The 12,679-nt window shown below is 37.4% G+C and overlaps 2 protein-coding genes across 2 annotated transcripts in view; one reads left to right on the plus strand and one right to left on the minus strand.

The window, feature by feature from the left end:
- The window catches only part of CMSS1 (cms1 ribosomal small subunit homolog), a 373,731-nt gene that overhangs the window by 102,248 nt on the left and 258,804 nt on the right, over positions 1 to 12,679 (plus strand). The window lies entirely within an intron of this gene.
- The window catches only part of FILIP1L (filamin A interacting protein 1 like), a 108,900-nt gene that overhangs the window by 94,930 nt on the left and 1,291 nt on the right, over positions 1 to 12,679 (minus strand). The window contains exon 3 of the mRNA XM_044919590.1: positions 8,582 to 8,760. Coding sequence (XP_044775525.1) covers positions 8,582 to 8,760 — 179 coding nt within the window. The remainder of the gene's footprint in view (positions 1 to 8,581; positions 8,761 to 12,679) is intronic.

Raw genomic sequence — 12,679 nt, forward strand, 5'->3', positions numbered from 1 at the left:
AGAATTAATCCAGAAGCTAATTTATGATAAGTTATTAATATAAAAAAATAGATTAAAGTTTAACAACTTTTCTTACATTTCAGTCACTTATTCAACAAATATTTATTATATTCTCAGTACTCTTGATCCTGCAGGAGCAACTGTGAACAAAACAAATCAAATGTAGGCCCCTTACCTGATAGTGGGAATATTTCGTTTTAGGCCAGAGGATGTGATTGTATGGGGATCTTGTGACATTGGCAGGCCAGAGGAGCAGTGGAATTTTGTGATGCACTTAAAAACTGCCATATTGCATGAGTCTTAATTTCGCATATATGCTAGCCTGTGCTCTTCGTAGTATCATTGCATTAACCTTTCTGTTTTTACTAAGTAAAATGATTTCCAAAAGGGGGAAATAGGTCTCCATAGTTTTAAAAGAAAAAAAATTTTCTTTGAGCATGGTATTGCTCTGCTCAGTGTTAACAATGTTAGATCATTAGGCCGTTTAGTAACACCTGTACTCTGAATGGAAGAAGGTATAAGCAGCCCTAGAGAATGAGCCCTCCTTGGTGCAGCCTCTGTGTTCTCTGTTGTCATTGTACCTGTAACACAACATTGCACTGTTTTTATGTCTGTCTCTCCTATACTGAAGGGTATGCCCAGTTGAAAGCTCCTATTCATCATCACGTCCTTGCCACCCAGTCAGTATAGGGTCTAATTAAATGCCTTCCTGGAAATCCAGAAAATGCCCAGTATGGCACCAAGTTTATAAATAAACTACCTTAAAGAAAGGCGAATTTGAAGAAAGATGCTAGTGCTTACTGAGTGCTTCCTGTGTGTTAGACACCATACTTAGCACTTTCTATGCATTTTATAATTTAGTACAAGAACCTATGAGATCCATATCATTTTTTTAATAGTTAGTGAAACTGAGATTAAATAGGTTAAATACTTTGTTCCAGGTCAAATAGCTAGTGAGAGGATGGGACCATGGCTTAGACTTTTGTTATTCTAACTCCGGAGTCTATACTTTTTAACTCCAATAGCCTACACCCTTCCAAAAAAATGCTTTTTTGTGCAGGGATGTTTACTCCTTATTTACTCATCATTTATGCCAGGCATCTCCATCCTCATAGCTGGCCCGAGCTGTTTGGCTTTATCTTCTCATGAGGGAATAATACACTTGCCAGGAAAATTTACCTGCAAGTTGCAAATGCAGGCAGAAATTTCCATCTTGACATGATGTAATGACTCTTCTTTCTCTTTGTATCTTATAGTCAGGTGGAACAGAAGTTTGAGGTTGCCTTTCCACATTCAGTCTTTGGCTTCCTGTTCTGTAGGGCTGTTAAACTAATAGCTGTGAGCTGGTTGGATGTGTTTATCCAGTGCTTGCTATATGTCCTCCATTCTCCTAGGGCTAAGCTGGCTGTTGAATAATTACAGTCCTTAATATCTTTTTTGCCTGACTTTCCATAATATTGCAACAGTAGTGTCAGTACCATAGAATGAATGCTTGAATCTTCTTTGAATCATCTACCTATTATTTGTGAGTATCTTGTCTTTTCAACCGTATTATTATTATTATTATTATGTCTTAAAATTCTTCTGGAACCCCCACAACACCAGGCACGAAACTCAAGCATATAGTAATGATTCTAGGGAGACTAGCGCCAAATATGTTATCAGGAGAGCTAGCTTCTGGTCTGGCTCTACTACTATTTAGCAGCAAGATTGTGTGATTTCTTATCTAGGACTTGATGGGCCTCACTTTTCTCAATTCAAAAATCAGAAGGTTGGTCTAGATTGTCAGGTCTTTTCTAGTTGAAATTCGGGATTCAGAGACTTCTGTAATTTTTTTGTAGTTATTTGATTGATCAATTCTTTGTAGTGGCATTAACAGGAATAGAAATGTCATAAACTGGCCTGGATTTGCAAAGATGATACTAGGTTCAGTTTTGAATATGTGACATTTGGGAAGTAGTACGGTGTACCTAAATCTAGATATCCTTTAAGAATGGAAATACAGACTTGGATTTGAAGTTGGTAGAGGTACTGTCATTCTCACGGGCCTCTTTTGATAGTATGAGTTAGAATCATAGGCTTAAAGTAAAAGGTACTTATTTACAGCAGTCACATTACCACAGATATTGAGATCTGAGAGAGAAATACACATAATATGGTCTATCCCATTTGTTTTATACACAAGATTGGAGAAATTCCATTGGAGAAATGGAATTTGCCCCAAGTTACACACTAGCTACAGATCCAGTCTGTAGTCCAGAGTCCCCTATCTCCAAGCTCCTGCTTCATCCCTCACTGTGTTTGTTAGTTTTCTTCTTTGACTGCTTTGTAATGTGTATAATATTCTTTTGTGAGTAATAAATTCACTAATCATTCTTCATCCAAATACATACCCAAAATTATTTGTAAAATTTGGCTCAGCTTTCTAGGGGAGAAAAGCAATTAAAACACGGTGTTGTTACTGTATCTGAATTTTGACCTCTATAATTAAATGGTGCTATATGAAAAGCACTGAATTGTGCAGTTACAAGGAACAATTTTGTGACATCTGTTGAAAGCTAAGTTATGGTGTACAGTCCTAAATTGTGTTCAGTACCTTTATGAGGTAATTAACTTCTCTGCATCCCTGCCCAGATCCTAGGTTATGTCTGGGGTGTATAAACACTTGTGGTACTCTATGGAGTTATGATACTGAAGTAAATGTTTGTGGTGGGTCTCCATTTTGTTCTGATAACAAATTGGATACCAGTGACAAAGGTCAAATGGAGATCTGGCATCTATTTCACTACTTGCAAGACATAGTCTCGAGAATATGTAATACATATAACTCCTTGCCAGAAAACTGAAAGGAAATGATTGCATTTGAGTACAATGTATTCTACAACAATAGTTTAGTGTGCATGAAACTTAAAACTGCTGGCTTTCTAAATACGATTTTTTAAAAGTAGACTTAGTTTATTTATTTTCTAAAACATTATACCCATTGTGTCATACTTTATGGGATAGTCTTAAAAGCTGAGATTTAAGACCAAAGAAGCTAAAAATTCTAATGGCAATGGTTACAAGATATTGAATTCTCAGTAAAGTACTCTAGTTTAATGTGTTTGTTGATTTCTCCTGGATGTTCTATTTTCATGAGCATTTCATGTTATTATGTCATTTTACCATAATGGTGCCTTTCTTTCCCTATCCATCATGATCTCATAGTACCTTAGAAGCATCAGTATCAAGTCTTAAAGTCTGCAGTGGCATCTCTGTTTTACATATGCACAAATTAGTCAGGGTTTTATATAGGTGGAGACCACATCTACCCCTTCACCTAGTGTCTTCCACAGGACCTGGCATGTAGCAGTCATTTAATTAATTGTTGTTGCTGGGGGTTTTTTTTGTTTTTTGGGTTTGTTTTTTTTTTTTTTTTTTGAGTGATTAAATGAATGAATGGCATGTAGCACAAACTAGCTAACTAATTAACTAAAAAATTAGATAAATTAATATACTCATTCATTTACATATATATGAGAGAGGTATCCAAAGCCTCAAAAAAGAAGACTTGATGTTTTTAACAAAAGCCTTTAAAAGTACTCACATATAGGGATGCCTGGCTGACTCAGTTGGAGGAGCATGTGACTCTTGATCCTGAGGTCGTGAATTCGAGCCCCAAGTTGGGTGTAGAAATTACTTAAATAAATAAACTTAAAAAAAAGTACTCAAATACCCTCAGTTAATAGGAAGGTCAATATGGCTCAGTTTTTCAGTCACCTTGCCAAACTGCAAAATAGGCCTGTCATAATAGAGAAGGGTTGATGATAGAAATCTTTCTTTATAAAGTTCCCTCAGCCAAAGGAGAGATAGAAGTGCTTTGTTCTTTACTAAAACCTGAACAACAAAAGACTTAGCCCAAGGTGTGGTCAAGGCAGCAATTCTTGAAGCTGGGTCCCTGGTAACTTTCCTCAAAAGACCCTTCTGCCCCCCTGAGCCACTGTTCTATCTAGTAAACTTGGGCAGGACAGGAACAAGAAATTAATTCTACCTGTGACTCCTTCTTCACCATGTGGCTTTTGAGAAGCCAGCATTTGAACTCCTGCTTTATAAAGTCAGAGTATCAATGCTAACCTATTTGGCCAAGATATTATGAAAAGTAATTTAAGGCTTAAAAAAAAAATTCATGGTTGAAGCCACATTTTTATACAGAGTTGCCATAATATTTGTTTCCCACTCTAGTGGTTACTTCAAGGCCCGAAATGCAGTAACATGTATGGTTAATATACATGGTTTGTTTTTATATTCTAAAAAAGAATGCATGGTTTCAAAAAAAAAAGGAAACTTTTTTTCTTCACAGCCTTTTCCCCCACTGAAACTGAAAAAGGAAAAAGAAATTATGCAAGCTTTTTTGAAAGTACAGACAAATTTGGCATTTCACTTATGGGAAAATTTTGCAAAATTGTACTGACTAAAAGTGATTTTTGTTTTGGCTTTCCTGTGAAGCCATCCAGAAAGGTCAAAAATTACTGGCATTGCTTTTGTATAAAACATTTCACATAGACTCCACTTGTAATTCAGCCAAGTACATAATTCAGGTCATCGGTGACACACATATACACACATTGGAGCTGGTCAGTGCACAGAAAGTGGTCATGAAATGTGGACAATATTACCTTATGGACAGACCAAACTGCACAGATTACAGCAAAGGAAACTTTGCATTAACGTGCTTAGGAAACTTTGCATTAACGTGCTTGGGAACCGTTTCCTGAGCTGATCCCTGCCCCCATCCTCCCTCAATGGGAAAACCAATTGTTTACTGATTACAACAACGACATCACTTGGCAAACATTTTGGCCTAAACTCAATCTGTGACATCAGTCTCCTTCAGGGTTTTCCACATAAAACAGATTCTCCAAAGAAAACACAGAAATTGAGCCTAAATTTGAAACCCATTATTACACCCTCTAAGGTTTCTTTAACTTATCTCAATCATGTATTTCTTAATTTTTATTTTATTTCCAAGTAGATATTATCCAACACTTAACAACCACAAAACATTCACAGTGTTTTTTCAGAGTTTCAGTCAGATAGTTCTTTATAGTTATCCCTTTTTATGGGGGTTATGATATCTTTCTTTGTTTCTCTACACTTAGGATCACTGATTTGGGAGTGGCTTCCATCACTTTGTTTGAGGAAGGAAGTAAACATTATTCTTTGACCCCTTAAGACAAGTTCATCTTGCTTTTATGAAGAGTGGCTGTGTGCTCAAGAGGAAGTACTCTCACTAAAGTTAGAAGGACTCCGTGATGGTGCACATGTTTTGTCACTTGTCAGAGAATGAAACGAATGGTATTTCATTCTCATGTAAGCACCTCCTCTGCATATATTTACCTGAAATTATTAGAGTTTTCCCCACTTTCTGTTTTGTTAGGTGGGTTTCATGTAATATTTTGATGCAAATGGCCCTAACGCAGGTGGAAGTCCTGATGACCACAGTCTCCCTCTTGAAGGCAGGGGAGCAGGAAGGACCAATGCAGCAAGAGTGCCAAGGTAATGGGAGTTGTGATGTTGTACGGGCAGTGTAGGGCAAGAATTGTCTGTGTATCATGTGAGTTGAGAATAGGTTTAACATTCTCATATCGAAAGAGTTACATTTGGAAGCTGTTCCTTGGCAAACAGAAATAGGTGAATATTCTCATATCTTCTGGAATGGCTGCTACACAGGAATGAGAGTCACTCCAGCCACTTTTTCCTGTTTTTGGTAATGGTATGTTCACTTTCATTATTCTTTAAGACAAAGAAACTTTGTGTCCAAAGGCTAAAAAAACATGATCTTTTAAATTCTTCCTCTTAAACCCCTTCGATACTTACAGAAATGCCATTCTTAATATATTGATTCCATGGGGTGCAATTTTACTTTCATCTCACTGTTTTCCTTTCCCACTAGCACGAGGCCTTTATTCCCACTGAATTTTTGTTCCCATATCTCAGTGTTTTACTCTTTGCTCTCTCTTGGTTTAAATAATCTTCATCATCTGCCTCCCAGCATTACACTTCTGGATAGTCCTCCTAAGCCTTCAGAAGAAGATAGTTGAGGTACAACTGTGAATATTAAAACTGTACCTTAGACAGCCCTCCACATTCCTACCCTAAATCTGTATCATCTTGCCTTCTTTGGTAATGTGGTAAGCCCCCTGGGCAGGGACAACCAGTACCTCTTTGTTCTATGGCAGGCAGCACTCTAACCATGGTCAATAAATGTTCGTAATAATGAAAGATGAAAGGAAGTGTCTGTGTTCAGCAAGTTAGTGCCAAATAAGTGTGGAGGCCAAATGAGGCCACGAGTGCCAAACCACAGGGGTTCGAAATAATATTTAATATAACATTGTCTCATTGAATAACAAATCTTACATTGTAATGTCTGAGTCAAATCTTCCCTTGGTGCCAGACTTCTCTACTCCTTTAATCTTCCCCTCAAGATATTTCAAGTTCATGAGGCTCAAGGTAACAAGACCCCCTTCCCCCCCACCATGTAGTGAGCAGAAAACAAACCTCCTGATGAATGTGGAAAAAAGTAACTGGATGTGAGGGCCATGGATTCTCTGGGAATCTGACCAAGTGTCTACCATGAAGTAAACTGAAAAGAAATGAAAGTTTGCCATTAACCTAGCTATTGTATAACCTCAGTTACCTAGCTAACATACGAATTATAAGTAGTTAGAAAAAGCACTAAAACTACTAATATTTTAGAAAATGGAGGTCACAAGTAATTTTTTTTTTCTGCATTTTTCTGTGATTGTTAGAAATCACAGCTAATGGCAGCACCATTAGCTCTGTAACTCATAAAAGAAGTACGCATGGAATAACAAGAGTGAAATGACAATTCAATAAAATTTGACATTGCAAAGATTGGTTATTTCCTATCTTTGTATTATCAATATAGAACCTTAATTGTCCTTTCCATTTCAAATGGAAGTTCATACTTTCTAAGGTGATTCAGAACAGAGGGGCAAAATGGAGCAAAATAATCTCTGTCCTTCATATGGTTATAAAATGTTTACCAACCTCATTTTTTGCAGCCAAACTTCTCAAAATAATAGTTCACATTCTCCTTTCTTATTTATTCTTCAAAGCATTGTGATTTGGCTACTGCCTTCACTATTTTATTGAAAGGGTTCATTAAGTTTCCCAGTGTCTTCCTTGTTGCTAAATCCTAGGACATTTTCTTCTTTTCTGTTATTACTTGAAAGTCTTTCCTTATTTGGTGTCTTTGCTTTCTTTCTCTTCTGGTTCTTCTAACACTCTACCATTCTTTCTCATCTTCCTTTCTTGACCCCTTTTCCTCCAGAAAACAGCCAGCCATTGATTTTTTCTAGAGTTCCCTTCTCAGAATTCTCTCTCCTCACCATACCAGAACTCATGGCTTCAGCTATTACTAGCTGCAAATCCATACCACCAGCCCAATGTTTACCAGACCTGTATTTCCAACTGTATGTTGTTTAATTAGATACATCATTCTCCCCACTAGACATCAGAATACACCAGGTACCTCATACTCAATATGTCTAAAACAGGACCTGCCCCCACTTTTGAACTATCTCCTTCACCAACAAAAAGCTGTGTACCATTTCTATATTTTGTACCTTGGTGAATAGCCAGGAGTGCTTCTCAAAATCCCCTGTATTTCTTCCTCTGCTCTCCAGTCTCATTAGTCACTCATTAGTATTAAGCGTACATCATAAATATTTTCTTGTTCACACCCTCTTCTCTCTACCCTCATAGCCATTGGAACATATACCCTCCCCCAGTCAAAAGCTTCTGTCTTTACCCCATGTTGCCCTAATGGTTCTTCAAGAAAGCATACCTGATCAACTCATTCCTCTCCTCACAATTTGTCATTTGCCCCTACTTGCCAACAGTATAACAAATCCATCTGCTTGCGGCTAGCCTTTCCTTTCCTCATCCTGCAATTACACCCTATACTGTAGTCATGTTGAGTTCTCTCACTACCCATACTATTTACTTACCCCTATACTGTGACACTTATTTCTGCCCCTGCCTTGTATATAGTTTCCATCTTGTTTGCATAGGGACTAGACCCCTGTTACCTCCTCTGTGCAGCTTTCACAGCGCACTCCCTTGCAGAATTAGGTGCCCAGCATTTATGTTGCCATAGTTTTTATCATACCTGGTTATTCATGCATTATATTCAAATTATCTTTAAACATATCCTCTTCCTCCCTCTGGACCATGAGATCTTTAGGAGCAGAAGCTATGTCATATTCATCCTTGTACCCCTGGTACAATGTTGAGCCCATAGTGAAAGGTTAGTAAGAGTTTGCAGAATGGGGGGCACCTGGGTGGCTCAGTCATTAAGCGTCTGCCTTCGGCTCAGGTCATGATCCCAGGGTCCTGGGATCGAGCCCCGCATTGGGCTCCCTGCTCCACGGGAAGCCTGCTTCTTCCTCTCCCACTCCCCCTGCTTGTGTTCCCTCTCTCACTGTGTCTTTCTCTGTCAAATAAATTTAAAAAAATCTTTAAAAAAAAAAGAAAAAATTTGCAGAATGGATCATTGTCTTGTCCAGAGTAACCTTACCTTTCACATTCCTGTTCTAGTAAGCTTATGAATTCATCACTCTTCTCCATGTATTCTTTATATTTTCTCTTTTCTTCCTCCAACTCCAGTATGGTTTGCCTATGAGATTTTTCTGCCATTAAAAGCTGTTCCAGGATTCGTCTATGAGATTCTTTATGTTTTTCCATGACTTTGTCCAACTACAAAAGAAAATATATTTATAGTGTGTTTACTGCAAACCCTTCAATGAACCCTTCATTCACTGTTTTAGAAATGTCTAAGTTTTGACTAATTTAGCAATGGGTTTCTGATCTGTTTGTTTTTTTATCATTACTCTTGTTAATTGATACTTTTTGATGCATTTCAACACAAAGGTAATCTTTTTATTGTCATTGTTTTTTTTTTTCCCAGAGAGAATAATTAGTGCCTCTGTAGATATGAGAATAATTTCCCCATATCCCTTTTCTGACACTTCCTCCTCTCTCCAGAACAACCTTATCAGAGGAATGACATAAAGAAAAGGAATCCTTGCATAATGTTTGATTCTGAGGCAACCTAACTGCTGTCCTGCCCCAGCCCTCCGTATAGTAGGCCTGTTGGATCACATGGTCTGTTTTTCATCATATTATGCATCAAGGTATTTGCATATTTTTAAAATTCTTATTAATCAGTTCTTTGTTGGCTGTGTAGTATTAATGTGAACAAATGTCAACACCAAGTCCTTTCTGGTTTCTGTGGCCTACTTATATCTCTATTATAAAATGATCACCCTGTGCCTGAGTTATGTGTTTGTCTTCCCTACGAGACTGTGAACTCCCTGAAGGCAAGGCCTACATTGAATTTTTTAAAATTCTTAGCATCTACATAAAAAACAATGAAATCTTGCCATTTGCAACAACATGGATGGATGTAGAGAGTATAAGGCTAAGCAATATAAGCCAGTCAGAGAAAGATAAATACCGTATGATTTCACTCATATGTGGAACTTAAGAAACAAAACAAAGGGGGGGAAAGGGGGAAAACCAAAAAGCAGACTCTTAATGACAGAGAACAAACAAGAGTTACTGGAGGGGAATTTGGGGGTGGGGAATGGTGAAATAGGTGAAGGGGATTAGATGTGCACTTGTCTTAATGAGCACAGAAATAAATCCATGCTTATAGGGTCAATTAATCTATGACAAAGAAGGCAAAAATATACAATGGGGAAAAGACAGTCTTTTCAACAAATGATGGTGAGAAAGCTGGAGAATTATATGTAAAAGAATGAAACCAAACCACTTCCTAACAGCACACACACACACACACACACAGACTAACTCACACAAAACCTCAAAATGGGTTGAAGACCCATGGGTGAGACCAGAAACCATAAAACCCCCCGAAGAGAACACAGGCAGCAATTTATTTGACATCAGCTATAGCAACATTTTTCTAGATATGTCTTTTAAGGCAAGGGAAACAAAAGCAAAAATAAACTGTTGGGACTACATCAAAATAAAAAGGGTATTCAAGAGGGCACGTTCTGCATGGAGCACTGGGTGTTATACACAAACAATGAATCATGGAACACTACATCAAAAACTAATGATGTAATGTATGGTAATTAACATAACATAATAAAAAAAAAAGCTTTTGCACAGGGAAAGAAACCATCAACAAAGCAAAAAGGCAACCTACTGAATGGGAGAAGATATTTTCAAATGATATATTTGATAAGGGGTAAATATTCAAAATATATAAAGAACTTATACAACTCAACCCCCACCCCCCCCAAAAAAGGTGAGGGGCAATCACATTGAAAAATGGGCAGAGGACCTGAATAGAAATTTTTCCCAAACAGTCATTAAAATGGCCAACAGACACATGAAAAGATGCTCAACATCACTAATTGACAGGGAAATGCAAATCAAAACCACAATGAGATATCACCTTTTACCTGTCAGAATGGCTAAAATCAAAAAGACAAGAATAACAAGTGTTGTCAAGGATGTAGAGAAAAAGGAACCCTCATGCACTGCTGGTGGGAATGTAAATTGGTACAGACACTGTGGAAAACAGCATGGAGGTTCCTCAAGAAATCGTAAATAGAAATAGCATATGATCCAATAATTCCACTACTGGGAAAACAAAAATACCAGTTAAAAAGGATATATGCACTAGTTCAAAAGGATTATTGCAGCATTATTTACTATTATTTATACCAAGATATGAAAGCAGCCTAAGTATCCATTGATAGATGAATGGATAAAGAAGATGTGGTGTATATATATATATATATATATATAAAAATCTACAATAGAATATTATGCAGCCATAAAAAGGGATAAGATATATATATATATATATATATATATTTTTTTTTTTTTTTTTGTCATTTGCAACAACACGGATAGACCTAGAGGATATTTTGCTAAGGGAAATAAGTCAGACTGAGACAAATACCATATGATTTCACTCATATATGAAATCTAAAAAACAAAGCAAATGAGTAAACAAAAAGCAGAATCAAATCTATAAATACAGAGAATGAAGTGATGGTGGCCAGAGGGAAGGATGGTAGGGGATGGGCAAATATATGGGCCAGGAGGAATGGGAGATATAGGCTTCCAGCTAAGAAATGAGTAAGTTGGGGCACCTGAGTGGCTCAGTCGTTGTCTGCCTTAGGCTCAGGTCATGATCCCAGAGTACTGGGATCAAGTCTCGCATAGGGTTACCTGCTCAGTGGGGAGCCTGCTTCTCTCTCTGCTTGTGCTTTCTCTCTCTCTGACAAATAAATAAATAAAATCTTAAAAAAAAAAAACTTTTTCACTCATGTTTCTTTAAGTTATACAATATTTGAATAAATTAAATAATTAAAAATAAAAGAGTAATCAAATAAGGTTGGATTTATAAAGGGCTAAATTATGGGTAACTTTCAGGGACAAACATTTGTAGAGAGTCAGGGTATTTCCAATTTTGCATGTGTGCAATAGAATTATTGTGAAACTAAAACTAAACTAAAACTTTCCTAGTGATTTTAGCTTAAGTTTGGAATCATTCTGTTCATTTCACATTGAGGTGTTGAGAGGTTGTGCCATTTGTGGAGTTTTGTCAGGATATATTCAGTGATCATCAGTTTGCATTTGCACTTATATGAGTTGGGGAATTTGTGCCTAATGCTGTTTCACAGTCACTATGTTGGGAGCCAGGATACAGTTTTAACACTATTGACTTGAATGCAGCTTCAGCTCCTCTTTCTAAAATTTGGATTAAAGTGCAAGTCAACAGACTTTGGGTGGTCTCATCCTTACCCCTCAGAGAAGCAGATCCATGTGACCAAACTCCTTCACAGTTTGGCAAGACAGTAGTCTTCTCTCATGAGACACCCAAGACGAGAATAGCAAGGACATTAGAGGTCAGCCCTGAGGTAGGTTGCCAGAGCTCATGTGGGCAAAATTTGTCCAAAACTGGCTTTCACTCTCTCCAGCCTTAACTCATGCTCCTAGTTGTTTCCTTTTTATAAAAATGAAAAATTATGAAATTTTCCATTGAGGTCTCAGAGGAAAATAGAAGAATAAAATAAGGATGCCAAAGAGTTGTAGAAATGTCAGCAAGTAAAAGAGCAAGCAGTACGGCATCTTTGTGCAATGGTGGCCATGTTGAGCCTTTGCATCTTTGCTATTGTCATTGCTGGGCACACTTGATGGGGGAAAGATCTTGGCTGTCATTAAACTTTTGAAGGAAAAAGAGGATAGCACTCATCTAAAATATATGTTTCCTAAAACTCCATTTCTTGGACAATTCTTCAGATCATTTCCATTCATGCTCAAAATTTCTATGACATAATACCTCAGTGTTTTCAAAGAAATTAACCTCTATGCTTGAGCTTTGTTTTTTATTATAGCCTGTATAGCCTTCAAGTCCCCATATGTGCTGTCCCTTGTGTGCGTATGTGTGTGTGTGTGCACGCACCACGTGTGTGTGTCTGGGTGTCTGTGTCTCTGTGTGTATGTGAGAGAGAGAGAGAGAAAATCTCTTATATTTGTCAGCTTTCAGTCTGATGTCAAGAAACAAACCTAGTGGAAACATCCCATCTGTGATTTGTTCTCCTATTCTTTCCTATAGAATATGTAGTATTTA

Source organism: Neomonachus schauinslandi, chromosome 1 (assembly GCF_002201575.2).
Source record: "Neomonachus schauinslandi chromosome 1, ASM220157v2, whole genome shotgun sequence".
Lineage (NCBI taxonomy): Eukaryota > Metazoa > Chordata > Mammalia > Carnivora > Phocidae > Neomonachus > Neomonachus schauinslandi.